The 18345-nt window shown below is 36.0% G+C and overlaps 1 protein-coding gene across 2 annotated transcripts in view; it reads left to right on the top strand.

Moving 5' to 3' along the window:
* LOC129720674 (beta-1-syntrophin) overlaps positions 1-18345 on the top strand; it is a 507412-nt gene that overhangs the window by 451806 nt on the left and 37261 nt on the right. For both annotated transcript variants that reach the window (XM_055672212.1, XM_055672213.1), the window contains exons 6-7: positions 10013-10230; positions 10332-10414. In XM_055672212.1, the coding sequence (XP_055528187.1) occupies positions 10013-10230; positions 10332-10414 (301 nt within the window). The remainder of the gene's footprint in view (positions 1-10012; positions 10231-10331; positions 10415-18345) is intronic.

Genomic DNA, 18345 nt, shown 5'->3' on the forward strand with positions numbered 1-18345 from the left:
ACGTAGAAAAATAACACTTTATTATTATTATTATTTATTTCGCTTGCCTTTCGACGACACTCTCGCTGTCACCTGACTCGTTTGTTGCTAAATTAAGCATTTATGCTGGCGGAAAACCAATGAAATGAACAAAGTGGTTTGAGCTTTTTTTTCTTCCCCTTCCAATATTCAAGATTTTTGAAGGGGGGTGGGGGGGGTAACATAAAATGAAAATAAAATTTGTAACGGCCTTATTTCAATGATTCTCAGTAGTTTTGTTACTTACTGATTCTATTTATCTTAATCATGAAATCTTTTCATATAGTGTTTGATTCGTTTCGTAGTTCTTTCCTTATTTTTACCTCTACCTGTTAGACATTGGAGCAAAAAATGCAACACCTGGCCGTACGTTTTAATTCTATTCAATCCGAATCAGATACCAGCCCAACACAATCTGCTTCAAACAATATTAATATATTTAAACGTTATTCTGTGACCTTCCGTGTTTTCGCCCAGGTGCAACATTTGAGACAATTTGAATTGCAAATTTGGTGACCTTTATTTTTCCACTATAGCACCGGGTTAGCCTGCAAGTGACGAGTGCAGATCAACACCACACCGATAGGGTCACGGTGGTGGCTTGATTGTTGGAAGAGCCAAAAAAACAGATTCACAGAATGGTTCAACCCAAAGCGTACGACGACTGCTAAAGCCATTGCTCGGTTTCATAATTCAATTTCCTATAATTAGAGCGAATTTCATCTCGTTTTATGACATTTTAATTTCATTCCTGACTTAATTAGAGCAGACGCTACCCGAGATCGAGTTTTCCCTTCAAGCTGTTTGTCCAACTCTGGATTGTTTTTCAGGGCTCCGTGTGATTGTGCAACTGTAAAAGCCTTTTATGGAGCATTATATTCTTCTACTAGAGTCCGCGTTGGTCGTCATTTTCCCGGATTTCATTAAAAACGAATGTTAAGTTTTTGTCATCTCAGTACACACCACATCGATTCCCTAACTTCCTGTGACCTACTGACTCAGTACTAGAGTAATTGTTTCGAAGATACGACGCTGAATAGTACTTATACCTGAACAAAGGGCAATATATTAGTGTCGACCCGGTTGTTTAAGGGTTAATCTTAAGATGCAGGAATATTCGCAGCTGAGCAATTCTGAAATCTTTCTCGCTTGATTGAGTCATCCAATTTTCCCATTCCTCCGCTGTTTTTTTTTTTTCTCGATCACGCTCGGATCTAGAGCTAGAGAGACTCTTCTCACCCTTCCAAGGATCGGAGCTCCGTTCAATGGTAAAGTGCCTGCGCCATAAGGCTAACATGTAATTACATACTTATAGCGATGAGATGAGCTCAGACAAAAGCTTTTCCCAGTATATCCATTCTGCTTTCGCTATTTCCAGTAATCGGAGCGCTACGAAAGACGCGACGATGGGGCCAATATCCGCTTCTGGCTCAGCCTTCCTCGAATGCAGGAAAGCTGCCCGTGATCAAACATGACAGAGATGTAGGATAAATCTACCACCACTACCACCCGGACTGCCGCCATCTTGAGCAGCATCAGGCTAGCATTCCGAACTGCTCTGACATTTAATCTTGTCTCTTAGTTTTTATCCGCCTGCTGGTTTTCGCAATTTTCTCATCTTCTAAATGTTTTTCTAATGCCCGGTTGACGTACCCAGCACCCAGCCGCAGTCTGCAGCCCGGGAACCGAAGCAACGAAGGTACGGGTAGACAGCCATTTGAGATGGTGGCAGAGGTCTAAACTGACACCGACACGAAAGGAAAAAGTTCAGTCCTTAATCTGTACTTCCACTTGTCTTCTATCTCGTTTCTAGTAAACGCTGTAAAGGTTTGCTCAACTTACGAGTAGTTTCAATAAATTAATTCTGGGCAGGGTGTTTTAAGCCAAAATTTTACTCAGTTTCAGAGAGATTAGGATCAGATTAAGGGAATTTTAATAGGCCAATGTGTCTGTGGTAGCCATTGTTCGAAAATTATTTTAATAAAAATTTCATCGCCATTAATTAGGCTCTCATCTAAGAAAAACAGAATACAATGAAATCATTCCATTACGGACCAAATATCTAACCAAAAAAAAATCGGCAAAAATTGACTCACACTATCCGGGTGGCCAAACTCGTACACATACTTCGCATCTTCTTCGAGCAACAGCTCTGGCTAACAAAGCCCATCACCATAAATCTTCATCTTGATGGGCTCCATTCTGCCGTCCGGCAGCGCAGAGAGGTTCGCTAGGAAACACATTCCGGCTCATCCACGCCTCAGTGATAATTCTTTCCGGTAAGGGGAAAAACTTTTCCGAGCCAGTTTTCCCTTGCTAGCAAAGTGAAGCTCGCATCATCACCAACTGGGAGAGAGAGAAAGCGTTAAAGCCGGCCTAGCTGGAAGTGGTAGAATGCGATAAAAAGATTATCCAAAACTTCATCGACATCCTGCTTTCGTGTCTCGATTTCAATTCTAATGCCTTGGGATTTGCTTCCATTGTTGTCCTTTCTGATTACTAGCGGAGCGAGCCTTGCATCCTTGGGATGGAAAGTAAGCCGAGAAGCGTCGTTAAATCTAGGAAGCTTGTGAGCACAGTTTTAATGGAGAATTTAAACGGCAGTTGGAAAAGGAACTTCGGCGCAATCATTGATAAAAGCAACTGGAAACAGGATACAGAACAACGATATACTATAAAACAGTGGAAAGAGAAAAATAAGATAAAGGAAAACTGGGGACCGGCAAACCGAAAGCCAAAAATTAAACCAACAAAATAACAGCAGAATGAAAAAATAAGCATCGCATAATTGTGAACGTGAAAAAATAAATTTTGAAACAAATATTAACAGAAAAGCTTTTAACCAATATGAAAAAGAGCAAAACTATACAACAACAAACGGCAGAAAAAGAAAAAAAGTCAAGAAACTGGAAAGCGAACTAAAAGAAAAAATATAAAAATAATGAAACAAAAAAAGAGAAGAATAGAAAACTAACAGGAAAAAATAAAGACGATTTGAAGAGATAAAGACCAACAATCAGAAAAAGCAGAAAACCTTACATTTGAATAAAACAACGAAACAGAAACAAATACGAAATATGGAAATTAACAAAAGTAAATGAAACAATGATAGTGCTCTCCCAGCTGGTATCGAGGTACGATGCTGGCTTAACAATCCAGCCGTCGTATGTTCGAGTCTCGGCTCGGGAGAGACTGTTAGTGTTAGTAGGATCGTAGCGCTAGCCCCGCAATTGTCCTGTACACTCAACAGTTGGCTGCGAAGTCTGTGTTTAATAAACAGAAGGTCGAGTTCCGATACGGAATGTAGCACCAAGGCTTTGCTTTTTAAATGAAACAAACACCAAACTATGAAACAACAAAAAACAGTAATCAAAAAATCAGATAATATAAAAAAAAACAGAAAAAAGGATAAAAATAATAAATAGAGAATAAAATAATAAAATATTAAAATGCCAGAGGAATAAAAATAAAAAGGAAACCATAAAAATAAACAAAAATTGCTGCAAAATTTGATATCGAAAATCTGAAAAAATGTTTATTTCATATAAAGCAGAAAAACATGAGAAAACAATAAACGAAAACTAATGAACTAAAAAAATAGAAAGTCAAAAATACAAGAGTAAAACAGCACAATAGAAAAATAAATAAACAATAAAAGGGAAAAACAGTGGAACACCAGAGAACTATAACAATAACGAAATAATGAAAAACTAATTGAAACCGCGACAGCAATGAAATAGAAACCAGAAAAAGAATGAAAAAGCAAAATGAACAAGAGAAAAACACGATAGAAGGAAACTGAACATTATTTATGCAAAACCAGTGATCTAGAATACCCAGCAAACAGAAATAAACATTTAACATTACTAAAATATGAGAATAAATTAAAACAAAATATATATGAAAAAACAACTAAAAAAAATACCAACACAGAAAATTTGAAAGTAATGAAAAAAAAAGCTTTTTTGTCATAAAAACAAATTACAAAAACGGGAACAAACTATTATTAAATCAAAATCCGGCAAATAGTGGAATAGTACACACTTCAATAGTACACAAAAATTTAAAAAAGCATATCAGAAAGACAGAAATATCGCAAATAAAGAGCGAGACAGTAAAGCAGAAGAGGAGATCGAAATAAATAAAAAAAAGACAGGAGCATAAATTAAAATAAAAAAGTAGAACAAAAAAATCGGATTTACATATTATTTAAATGAAAAAATGGGAAAATATAAAACGGTAAAATGGTATGAAACAATGAAAATTGAAACCAGAAATGCAAGAAAAACGAAAACCAAAATTTCAAGTAACAAAAAACCTAAAAAATGATAAGCAAATGAATGAAAGAAAAATTAGAAAACAATATAAAAAAGGAAATTAAATAACTAAATCAAACAGAAACAAAAACATAAAATCAGAAAAATTTGACACAGGAAATAAAGCGCGAGATAAGAATTAACTAAAACTCAAAACAACGAATCAGAGAGCCACAAATAATACTCGATAAAACCAGTATAATAAATATCTAGATGAAATAAAGAGCTTTAGACCACATTTGCAATCAAAACATGAACAGTAGTTGAAAAAAAACGACTACAACATAATCACAAATAGATCAAACAACCAGAAAACATTGGAAGAATACTCAAAAATAGAAAAATTATTAATATGAAAACAGGAAATCTGCAAATCGAGAAATAAAACAATAACAAAACAGCAAAATGAAAAAGAAACACTTGAAAACCAGAGAAACAAATAAACAAATAACCAAAAGAACTGAAAGAAACAAACAGAATTCCAGATACCAATAAAAAATGGCATAAAATGCTGGAGTTCTAAACACTGGAAAGAGAAAAATATTGAAATAAATTGAATTCAATTAAACAATAAATAGAAGAACTGAACATGTCTGAGAAATAAAACAAAGCAAACGAACAGTATAATGACAAAACAGTAGAGATAAAATACAGAGAAGTAGGAAAAATAAAAGCAAAAGTAAGACAAAGTTTCTACTCGTTAACTAGCAAAAAATAGTTACAAATACAAACAGCAAACAATGAAATGCAAAACAACCCAAAAAATCCGTACAAAAGAAAATCACACAAAATTCAAAAAAATACAATATGGAAGAAAACAGTTAACATAAACACAATCGTCAGCTCTTGCTTTACTGCTTGAAATAGAAATAAAGATAAAGATTCAGAAAAAAAATACGGAAAATGATAAAATCAGTACAAGAGCACGTTTGCAACGCAGAACACTAACGGCAGTTGAAAAAAATACAACATCAAATTAGTAGTAAAATAGCAAAATATGAAAACAGGAAGTTTGCAAACCGAAGATTAAAACAAAAAAGACAGCAAAATAAAAGAAAAAAAAAACAGTAAACCGACAAATAAAAAAAGAAAAGGATTAAAAGAAAGAAACAGCATCCTAGACTACAACAAACAGTAGAAAAGTAACGAAAAACTGGTTTTTTTAATAAAATTTATAACATAAATTCAAATTAATGAAACAGTGAAAAGGGAAACTAAAAAAATCGGAATACACTTAACAGAAGAACAGGAGAAGTAAAAAGAAGGGAAAACCAAAAATCAAAAAAAGGAAAAAAAAACTATTTAACTAACAGAAAATAGTAAAGAAAAAAAACGAAAGTTTTAAAATGCAAAACTGCCCAAAGTAAACCAGTCCAACGAAAATCAGTCAAAATTTAACAAAGAATTTAAAAAGGACAGAAAACAGTATACATAGAAGGTAAAAATAGAAAGCAAAAAGGAATAAAAAACCGAAAAACAAAAGACAACACAGAAAAACTAAACAAAAACAATACCAAGTAAACACACAAATAGAAAAAACAACTTCGACACAATCAGAAACAGATGTAACAATCTGATAATAGCAAAATTTAAAAGAAAGAGAATTTACATATATGATAAAAGGGAATTTGCATATCGAGAAATAAAACAACAAAAAAAAAAGAAAATTGAAAAATAAAATCATTCGAAAACCAGAAAAACAGACGAACGAGAAACCAAAAGGATAAAACTATGAAAACAAAAAACCAAACAACAGTTAACAGCAAAAAAGAAGGGAATAAAAAACTTTGGGTAACTGCAAAGTAAACAATCATTGGAAAAAATAAGCAGAAAATCAAAAACATCGAAAGGAACGGAACAAAAGAGCGGGAGTGCAAAAACATCATAAATAATATACAAAAAAAAAAGAAAACAAAATCAGAAAAACCTGGAAAATCTCAATTCAGGATAATAACAAAGACAAAATACGAAAAAAAATATCATTAAACGAGTTAATATCCAAAATCAGAAAAAATGGAAAAAAGATGTATACGAGAATAAACAAAATTCAAAATACCATCGATTCAAATAAGTCAAAAATACGAAGAAATAACGAAAAAGAGAAAGATGAATAAACAATGAAACAAAATGAATGTGGTACATAAAATGGTCGGCGTGTGACCAGACCGAGCCAAGCGCCATACACATTATTTTGAGTAATTAGCATTTAAAGTTTGACCACCCATAAATTAATCGTGTTTGAACTTATCGTTAATTCAATGCAAACATGTAATGAACAGGGCTTAATGAATGTCCTTTTATCATAAATACACGAAAAATAGCAATAATTGTGAAATTATTTGGTTTTTATTTTTGACACCTATGCACTCAGTTCACTCTGGTCGAACAAAAATTTAAAAAGTTGGTCTTCAGTTCGGTCTGGTCAAACGTATTTACTACAACATATCAACTTGTTTATTAAACAAGCTAATTTTTCTCACAAGTCAAACATAATACATAGATATCAAAGCTACTTTATTTCTTAGCCCAATTTGTATCAGAAATTATACAGCTGATAGACAAGCAAAGCTTTATTTCTGTTGCTCTATTTCCTGGTGCCAAAGCGCACCAAGTGCTAAGTGTTAAGATAGTATCAATATGAAATGCTCTGGTATTTTGAAGCGGGTATTGTCTAATTTTATTGATTTAACGTATATTGACCCAGTCAATATGTTTGTTACAAGAAAAAATTTAATATTATTTGAAAAATATCAAATGGAAATAAAATGCACTTGGTTCGGTCTGCCTCAACAAGATCTTGAAAAAAAGTGATGTGCCCATTTAAACGAAATTCGGCTCTACGAAAACCACCTGGCTGTTTATTTTTCTAATTCTGATGACAGTCGTATTAACGAGCTGTCCGAAGCGGAGAAATCAGTTACTGATTAAAATAAATCGCAAAGTTAGCTTTTAAATCACAAACAATCACTTTATTCAGATACCATGTCTGTGTTTATGGTTCGCTCTGGTCGAACGCAATTTTGTTCTTTTCACAAAGTGCAACAGAGATTTTTTACTATAACACGCCTATGAACTGTTCAAATGATTTCATTCTTTAATGGAACATAGATCACCAGTTTGCACATCCGCTGGTGCTAATAACCCAAGTTTTAAGAAAATGGCGCTTGGCTCGGTCTGGTCGCACGCGACCAAATCAGAAACAGAAAAGTCATTTAAAAAGATTAATGAAAAACCCGAAAGCAATGATAAAAGATATCCAAAGATACACATTTCATGAAAACTGGAATATGGAAAAAAAAAAAACAGCAAACATAAAAAAAAACAAAAAAAGAGATATGATATACTAAGCTAACTCAAATAAACACAAAATAAAACAAAAATATGACACAGATAAAAGGTTAGGAAACAGAAAAATATGAAACTTAACAACATAGAAAAACTGAAATTGGTTAACCAAAAAGCTATGGAAAAGAACATATAAAAACAGAAAAAATCGACATCTTAAAAACAATAAATTGAAAACTGAAAAAATGGGAAGCGAAAGTACACTTTTTTTGTGAAAAAAAGGAAAAATATGTCAGAAAAACCTCAACAGTAAAATAGCATAACAAAAAAGAAAATTACGACATTAAACAAAAAAGGACGTAGGCAAGTTTCATAAACGAAAAAAAAAAGAAGTAAAGCAGTAAACCAAATGAAATTGAAATATAAAATCGAACGGAAGCGATACACAAATATTGAAATATGTATAAAATAGTGAAAAAAAAAATCCAGATGTGCATAAAACAACAAGACAATGTAGCATGCTAGAAAACACTAGCAAACCAAAAATAAAACAAAACCACTTCAGTTTAAGAAGTTAATTAAAGAAAATAAAGAAACTGAATACTAGAAGAGGAAGAGAAATGTTAGGAGACAGAATAACAGGGAAAAAAAAAACAAAAAATCAGATTACAGAAAAACAAAACATAAAATAGCGTTAGAATATCAAAAACGTAAAAAACAGTATAACAAAGCAAAAAATAAAATAGTTAAAGAGATTGTTTATGAGACACGACCGCAAGATTAACGAGGAATTGCAACAGTTCATTTTATTTCAATGTATTTTTTGCAATAGGTTCAGCAATATACTCGATTGGGGTTAATCAGTTTAATGCTGTGAAGCGATAAATTTCGGTGATGACACTTTTTCAACTCTCTTTTTCATTAATTGAATGGAAACCTTGAAGAGAAGTGTTGATTTTGGATTGTTATTTACTGATGGCACGGGAGGATACTAGTTCTCTTGTTATCCTCCGCTTCACACACGCTGCAAGAAAGCAAACAAGACATAACGATAATAACCCACGCCACTGGAGCACGCAATGCTATTAGCAGGTGGTCGAAATAAACGCGACGTGACAAATCAGGACAAAATTACTAACATGTCCGGACATGTGCAGCAATGATTTGCAGTGCTGCGATCCACCGGTTGGTCCGTGTTGAACGCAGCGATCGAATGAGTTGACTGCTTAGCCTCAGCGCACCATCAGCCGCTGCTTTGACGGTTTAACGGCTCCACGTAGCTAATTTTTAATCGATCAATTGTAAGAATAGAGAAAATCCGTTAGAAACTGACTGTGTTTTAGGCATTCAAAAGTTTCGTGACGTCCTCGATGTTTTCGGTATTTCAATTTGTACTCCTTTATATATTACCTAGGGCCGGATTTAGACGGCGGGGGGCCCGGGGCAAATTTGTTTGGCAGGCCCTCTTTCCTTAAAACATTTAGGGGTATCGTTCTGGAAGGTGACGAGCAAAAAAAAAGGTCGCCTCAGGACTAGGGGCCCCTTGAATCGGGAGGCCCGGGGCATCTGCCCCCTTCGCCCCCCCTCAAATCCGGGCCTGACATTGCCGTAGGACGTATACGTCAAAAAATAAATAAAATAAAATCACTTAAATAGCAAATTAAAAATTCAACGGAAAAAGATAAATATTAAAAGCAAAAAATTGAGAGTATAATGTCGAGTTGCAAAACGCCGAACATATCGCAATTCATACCATTGAAAGAATTCAAAGTCTCGTTTTATTATAAATATTAAAATCAGATTGGAAGTTTGGAAAATTATGGATTTCAAAGCGTGCCAAATAATCATGAAAGTGGGGAAAACAATTTGAATAAACAGAGTTTTACTGTTTTTGTACTGCAAACTGAATAACAGAATTAGAAACGACCAAACGGTTGAAGGCTGTAGTAATAAAAAGTAAACACCAACATTTTTAAAAATATTAGTAAACGAAATATTTCCAAAAGTAAAAAAAAAATAACACAAAAAAACATATATTAAACAGAATCCGAAATTTTTAATGAAAAAATTATAAGCCAATTCGATTTACATAATTTACGTAAAAAAAGGATTCCGATGTTTCAGTATATCGCACACAAAGAAACAATTAAGAGAAAATAGAATCAGAATAGCTTATTTTTAGTAAAATTTTTTTTTATTATTTTAGAAATCGGAAGCATGCAAATTAAATACTTCCTTAAGATTCACAAAAATAAAGTTGCTCGATCTGAGAAAAAAAAATTGAAGTATGACCTGTGAGAAATTTGAAATACAATAATTCGGAAAATAATCGTCAACTGTTCAAAGAGGGAAGCCTACAACTAATTTGTGTTAATTCTGTCTTCTTTCCACAGAAAACCGCTGCATAGAGTTGCATTCTCCGGACGGTATCCACTCGTGTATTCTGCGAGCGGTAGATCCACAGGAAGCCACAACCTGGTTCAACGCGCTCCATTCGGCCATCGGCAAAAGTACCCAGAAGGCGCTGGTGGACGCAAACCGAGCTCTGGCATCGATTATCGGCGAGCTGAAGTTCATTGGCTGGCTCAGCCGAAGGTGCGGTGGAGAACAGGTACGATCCAGACGGTTTTCAGCAAAAATCTTCGAATCTTCCTCCGTAGTTATAGTGCAATTTGTTTTCAATTTCGTCTGTTTCTTTTCAACTCGTTCCAGAACGGTCGCTCCAGTTCGGAAAGCTCGGACGAGTTAGATAAATGGCAATCAATTTTCGTTGCCGTCACGGATCGTGAATTTCGGTAAGTACAACATGTCAGCTGGTGGCAACAAGGGTAATCGAGAAGTAAACGCTGTATGTAGAATCGGCACCGAGTTGACGACAGTCGAAATTGGCGCAGCGCAAAAGATTCTGAACGCTTCATGGCTTTCGTTTTATGCACGTTCTATTACAGTATGTTGTTGATGTTTCACTTCTCTTGGAGGATGCTCAGAGACAACGTGATAGCAGGTCACACCACACCGTTTACCAGTTCGAACGGAGCGTATCAGTCAGACAGGATTACAGCGACCGAAGAAAGATAAATATTTGCCTTCCGGAGTTTTCTACTTCCGTATAAGCTGCTGGTAAGGCTGACAAGCTGACAGTAATTGGAATAGCATTCCCGGTGACAAATATCCAGTAATCGAATAAATGCTATAGTGGGGCTGCAGATAATAATGTTCCAACATGCAGGAGGGTGACAAATCTGCATTGGCTTTCGGGACCCGACTGCAGCTCTTGGATCAAGCTGCGACCTATTGCGCAATTTGTCCGTTCCGAACTGCAATGTTGACGAAAGGAATTTTTCGATTCGTCTCGCAAGGGAATGGAAGAAAATGCTTTGCATTGTATATTGCTAGTGTCCACACAGTCGTGCACGAGATTTCCGCTTGGGAAGCGGACACTTACTAAAAGATATCCGCATAAAAATTGTTCCATTTTAGTAATCATACAACACTTTATTGGTTGATCAAAATCAACTAACTTTTCTCGAAGGCAAAATAGAAAGAAACGTTTGAAGAGATATGGATGTTTCGTTTTTAGTATTCCAACTCTTTAATCAAAAGCGATTTGATCTTGCCCTCCCACTCCTGCAAGCCCGACTGTGACCTTCGCATAAACTGATTCAATACAGGATTCTCTTCGCGAATGCCTTAGCGAGCAGTTGACTGTTGAGCACGAGCGACAATAAAAGAGAATTCCACGTGTTTTTCTACCAGTTAAAAGTTATCTATTTTTTAATATACCGGTGAAATACTCCGTGAAGTAGAATTTCGAAGGAATAACCGTTACGTTATGGCCGAAGGAGGAGGTCGAGGAGGTATTCCTCCAGACAAATTACAATCTGGTGTGATTTCGGAAGACCAAGACAAAATGGACGATTCACAGGCAAACCAATCATACGAGTATGCGGAAACAGACTTAGCTCCATACAGGGTGTATGTATAGGTATTGGACAAATCGAAGCGAATTAACAAATTTTCTTTGGGATCAATTCTGCGAAAAATGGAAAAATACCAGAAGTACGTTACAGACATGAAATATCTGGGGAGTAACAAAATCATAATTTTTTGCGGTTGTTGGAAAAGTGCGAATTCACTGACAAAAGAAACATGTCTGAAAGAGAAGGGATACAAAGCATACATCCCACGCCATTTGTTGTGTATAACCGGAGTTATTGGAGGAATAGCAGCAGATATCGATAATAATGAGATTCTGAGTGAAATTGAAAGTCACTTTCAAGTTCTCGAAGTGTATCGTTTGAACCGCTGGGTCAGTGAGGCTGTAGGGAAAGTACCGTCAAACAGAGTAAGCATAACCTTCAGAGCTAAAGTTCTACCTGAAAAAATTAAACTCTTTGGAATACCAGTAAAAGTTCAACCATATGTTCGAAAGCTAATCTTCTGTGACAATTGTCACCGATTTGGCCACAAGGGAGCTAACTGTAAAGCTAAAAAACGGTGTGAAACGTGCTCACGTGTCCACGACAATGCCACTGAGGTGTGCCAAAATGCAGTCAAATGCCTGCATTGCAGAACTTCGGACCACCGTACTATTGACTCTAACTGCCCATCACGCCAAAAAGAAAAGAATATCAAATCAATGATGGCTAGAAAAAATCTGACTTATATTGAAGCAAAGGAGTTGTTAGCGCCAGTTTCCACGAATAACTTTTTCGACGTATTGGCGAATTACGAGGAATTTCCCAGTGTAACCGAGAGTTTTGCTTCAAAAGCAGTATCGAATACAAACATTTATCACAGCCAACAATCATCCACAAAAGAAACTGGAACAAAGAATACCCGAGCTATTACGAAAAAGCCTTCGGTCGGCGTCGGAGGAAAGAGAAAACGACCAGAAGGAGAACAAGCATCAAATGATGAGTACATCAGCAGTAAAAATGGCGTTGGGTTGAATAACCCGCATGCTACAACAGAAAAGGATCGATTGGAAGCAGCGTATAACAAAATGGAAGCTGACGCAGAAGAAAAAGCAAACCGAAGTGTGCAAGGGGATCTAATGAATTTCTATGCGGCACTCTTTCAACTCCCTGAAGTTGATGATTTGGTAAAAGAAAAAATTAAAGAATGCTCAAAAAAATATTTCAAATTTGATCGCGTAATTCAGTAAATTTTAGTCTATTGCAAGTACCATTTGCGACTTACAAATTGTTATCTCATAAACAGACTTCCTGAAATCTCGCTCGCACAAAGAAGAGACAGTGTGCTTTGCGCTACAAGTCTCGTTTCTCATTCAGTCGCTTCGTGCTGTGTGCAGCGTGCGAGCGAGAAAACTTACCATTCGTACGAGCCATCCCTAGTAACAATATTGGTTTTATCAAAGGTTTATAGCGCTTAATACAGCCAAAACAGCGCTATAAAACTTTGATTAAACCAATTTTGTTACTTGGGTTGTCTCGTCGCATGGGAATTTTTATTGTGACGTACACGAAGATTTCTCGTCTCTCAACTTAACGAGTGCGGTGCATGGGCGTCGCGTACTTGAGACAGCTTGCGTGCAAATTCTCGTGAGCTCGTCTCGCGAGCTTGCCTCGCATGTTGCTTTGCGCTAATGGTGCGAGAAGGAAATCGATTTTGCGCAGAAGGAAACAGGCAGGGGATTTTATGTCTTTTTCATTCACGGTGTTATAGCAGCATGCATCAAAACACCGTTAGAATTATCAATGACATAACCTAGTTCATTTATTTATCAATTCAAAATTCTATGATTAATTCATCCGACTTTTGTTAACATGAATTAAGAACGTTTTGTTACTATACTTATTATGCTAACGGTACGAAAATGCACCGGATGCAGAGTGTTACGTTGGTTAACAGAAGTGTTTCTTTCGTCGGTTTAGATGTCATTGACTATCTTATGCTAGAACTCTGTTTTGTAGTTCTAAGGATAAAAAATGTGGTTTGAAATTACAACATAAGTTTTTCGGGAGTTAAAAATAGTAAAACCATTGAAATTGTTTATATTTTCTAGTACATGTTGATGTTGGATAGAATTTTCGAATTGAGTACACTAAAGTCGCTTTTTATTCGGGGGATACATGCCGCGTAAAAAACCGCGTAAATTCCGGAATCCGTGTAAAAAAACCGCGTAAATTCTGCAATCCGAGTAAAGGGGAACCGAAATCCGCAAGAAAAAAAAATACCGCGTAAATTCCGGAATCCACGTAAAAAAACGCGTAAAAGCGACCTTAGTGTATAGATATTGCAAATCAGGTTCTGAAGGTTCGTGATAATCTGATCGTAGTAATATAGTTTTGTGAATTCTTCCGATTAATACACCTTCAGAAGGGTCTGACGGCATATATCGTATGTAGGTACGGTAGGCAGCCTATACACCAGAGAGACGCAGAGACACTCACCGTTAAGGCAACTGTCAACATCAGAACGGATAACGGCAATGCACAATTATACAGCTCGCCCGTTTTGATGTTGACAGTTTCCTCAACGGTGAGTGCTTTGTCATTTCTCTAATATACAGTTTCACTAAGGTACAGTACGGGCGTCTCGCTCAGTTCGTAAAGCGATAAGACAACGTGTGGTGCGCCGCAGTCTCTTACCGAAGAAAAAAAAGCAAAGAAACCTCTCGTCGTTTTAGCGCGTGTACAGGAAGTCTGTGTACACGAGAAAGTCTCACGAGCTGTAGCGCACGAGCTGTATCAAGGTACAGTACGGGCGTCTCGCTCAGTTCGTAGTGCGATGAAACATCGCCTGGCGCATCGCAATCAGGGATGCCACATATACAGATTTTTCTGTATTTTACAGATTTTTGAACTGAAAAAGCAATACAGAATCTGTATTACAGAATTACAGAATATTGCCAAAAATACAGATTTTACAGATTTTTTTTTTGTTATACCGACGAACTGAAATCAATTTCAAAGGTAGAATTCGATTATACGACTTTCATAGTTTTGTAAAAAAAACAACATTAGGATTATGTTGGTATCGATGCAGAAGCAGTGGAATGTGACTTGGACAAAGCGCGAAAATAAACGTTTCGAAATATTTGTCGGGATTTCTGTGCAAAGTCCGTATAACAAATTGCAAATAGATGCGATTCCACCGATCCTGTTGTAAAAACGGCAGCTTTAAATAATCTTAAATCGTTCTTGAATTTGGAAAATTTAAACGACTTGATGCGACAATTTCCCAAATTTGTAACAGCAAATGACTGATACGAATTAACGAATTTCGCACGCTTGAAAAAACTTTTTGACCGGAAGATTCATTGAAACAAATGACTTAACTTGGTCTGAGTTGTTAAACACCACTATAGGCGGGATGGTAATTTCAAGTTTCCGTTACAGATCACTTGTGAGATTTTTCTGACGTAGGACTACGTCCTTTTTTTCTATACTAGATTACATTTTGTGAAATTGAAAATGAAACTGGCAAATGTTGCGTCAGATTTCAAACGATTATAGCAAGCGAACGACTTAATGCATCTTAGTCATGTATATGTCGGTGGACAGATAAAATGTGTAACAATTTTTTAATATTATGTTCAACATTGTTGCTTTACTGCTTAATGGTACAAAAAGGTGAAAAGTTCCAAGGTCATGCTTTCCCATACATTTCCCTTGCTATTGGATTGCTTCCCGAGCACAGATAACAATAACATGGAGACGGAATAAATTCCACATATTTCGATTCAAAAAAATGTTTTGTTCCGTTTGTATCTCTCAAAACTGCGTGGCCACGCCCTCATGGCAAAAATCTTCGCAGAACTCGAAACAAAAGACTGCGTGTAGAAAATTTAGCTTCAGTCTAGTTTGTCACAAAATAGCAAGTGGAGTATAGCTGTTAGAGGTTCGCGACATCCAGAAACGAGGCTGCATACGAGTCATCTTCCAGGCACTGCGGAACATGTTACCTTTATTTTGCATACGGCAGTAACAGTTACCATCGTACGCTGCAAAATATTTAGCTGGCACAGTTATTGGAGGGCACAGCGGAGAGCAAACTTTATTATGCGCGGTCAAGCAAAATATTCAATGCTACCGATGGTGCGATCATCAGCGTTCTGTTGCACGAATTTCTAACTGAAGATTATGGAATCGGTTCTTTTCAGAACTATAGATGCTTGAAGATAAGAGTTATGAGAATTTTTGCAACTACTGCTAGTGTAAAATGTATGTATAAATCGTTAGTTTTACAATAACGACCATCAGATATAAACGTTAGTGTTGCCTATGAACAGTTTATCGCAGCATATAATAAATACATTTAGTCCTTCGTCACTATTTTATACAACCCCTAAGGCTGTATACCTTGTAGTATTTTAATAAATCCAAATTTTTCTGCTTATTTGAAACGTATACTTTTAATATTTAGTTAAAACCAGAAATTGCATGGCCTCTAAGCTAATGGCCTCAATTTTGAAAGCTGAATGCTACGTTGCAGACCAAGGAGGAGATACTAATATTAAATTAACGGAAACATTTAAATATAAATTAAACAAACCTGTATCACGTAGAGAAAAATGAATATGTTTAAATATATTCTGCAAGCAAAGATGTTTTCCTCCAACAGTCTGAGTTTGCTCGATACAGATTTTTAATACAGATTTTTTGGCCCGAGATACAGATACACAGATATTTTCAAAGGAAAATACAGATATAAATGTGGCAACCCTGATCGCAATCCGAACCGAAAGAGAAGCGAAAGAGCAACCTGCAAATTGCATGTGACGTGTCTCGTCTCGTCGCACATGCATGGAAATTCTACGAGCGAGAGAAAGATTTCTCTCGTCGCTTGAAAAAAAAAGCGCGTGCACGGGAAGTCTGCTCATAAAATGTATAAAATTCGATATATTACAGTGCAATATTCAAAGTTTAGCAAAAAACAAAGATGAATTATGTCGAGAATTGCAAATGGGCAACTACTCAGCAGCTCTCATTTCAGAAACAGGGACCAATTCTCAGTTTGAAGTAACCAGTAAATATCATATTCCTTATTACCATAAGTTTATTAAATCGAGAGGAGACTGCTATGGCGGTTGTGCTTCTTTTTTAAAACAAGAGCTAGGATATACTACAATTGACCTTCCAAAGTTATCTGAAGCCACACAAGCAATCGCTGTTAAAGTTTACTCTCTAGATTTAGCTCTTGTCTCGTTATATATAGCTCCTTCAATTTCTGTTAAAGACCTGGAAGAAGATCTAACAAAAATTTTTAGTATAATCAAAGATCATAGACAAATCATTGTAGGAGGTTACGCGTGGGGTAATGATGCCCACGACTCGAAAGGAGTAACGGTCATGAATGCAATAAATGATCATAATGTAATCCTACTAAACGACAAATCCAAAACATTTATTCCTATTCAAATGAACAGAAGATCAACAGCAATAGATTTAACCGTATGCAGTCCAAATATGCTATCCATGGTCATTTGGGAGACTCTGGATTACGGCATAGGTAGCCATCATGTTCTGATAAAAATCTCATGTAGCTCAAACAAAGTAGAAAAGTCGAAGTGGGTTTACAATTATAAGGGAATCAACGAGGAAATCAAAAGCATCAACCCAGAAAACTATAATTGTATAGAAGATTTCCAACAAACAGTTAGCAACTTACATAAAAAACATAGAATTCGTAACAAGTTTATTCCAAAGAACTGGTGGACAGATGAATTAAGCTTGGTTTGAGAAGAAAAAAAAATAGCAAGGATAGCCTTTAACAAATCATCGTCAGTAGCTAATCTCATTGCGCTTAAGAGGAAACAAGCACTGTTCAATAGGTTGAAAAAACAAGAGCGTGAAAAAAGCTTTCGAACATTCGTAGAAGATATCAACCCTTTTTTCACCTCGAACGACCTGTGGCGTAAAATAGGAAATTTAACAGGAAAAAATAGAAAGATGCATCCCTTGCTGAAAAATTCTTAGATAAAAACTTCGGTGCTGATGATCCTACATTCATTGTAGATTCTAGATACACAATAAATTATGATTTGCTAAATAATTAACAAGAAGAAAAAGAGCTCGGCTCCTGGAGAGGACAAAATAAGTTACCAGATGCTTAAAGAATTACGATACGAAACGAACCTTAAGATAGTGGATCATCTCAACAGTATTTGGAAAGATTGTTACTTGCCCATGTCTTTAAAAACAATAAAGGTTGTCGCAATTCAAAAACCGGGGAAGGACCCTTCCAGTGTAGATAGTAAAAGGCCAATCTCTCTAGTGCCCACGTTGACAAAAGTTTTGAACACCGCAGTATTACAATCGCTTCTAACTCACATTGACAACGAAAAAATAATTCCGGACACCTCTTTTGGCTTCCGTAAAAACACCTCAACTATCACTTGTGCAAATTACCTGGTTAACACGATTAAACAACATAAGAGAGATTAATTTGTAACCGCAGTTGTGTTCTTAGATTTATCAAATGCCTTTAATGCAGTGAAAACCGTTACACTGGAAAGACAACTTTATGAATATAAAGTTCCAGAAGAAATAGTTTCATGGATATCTCAATTTTTGAAAAACCGAAAAATTACTTTTAGCTTAAAAGGGAAAACAATTGAAAGATTCGTATCAAACGGCCTACTCCAAGGGGATGTGCTCTCACCAAACCTTTTTAATATTTATACTGCAGTGCTCCACCTGATTGTCGACGACGATACTGTGCTTGTGCAGTACGCCGACGACTTTGGAATTGTAGTCAA

The sequence above is a fragment of the Wyeomyia smithii genome, chromosome 2 (assembly GCF_029784165.1).
Source record: "Wyeomyia smithii strain HCP4-BCI-WySm-NY-G18 chromosome 2, ASM2978416v1, whole genome shotgun sequence".
Taxonomy (NCBI): domain Eukaryota; kingdom Metazoa; phylum Arthropoda; class Insecta; order Diptera; family Culicidae; genus Wyeomyia; species Wyeomyia smithii.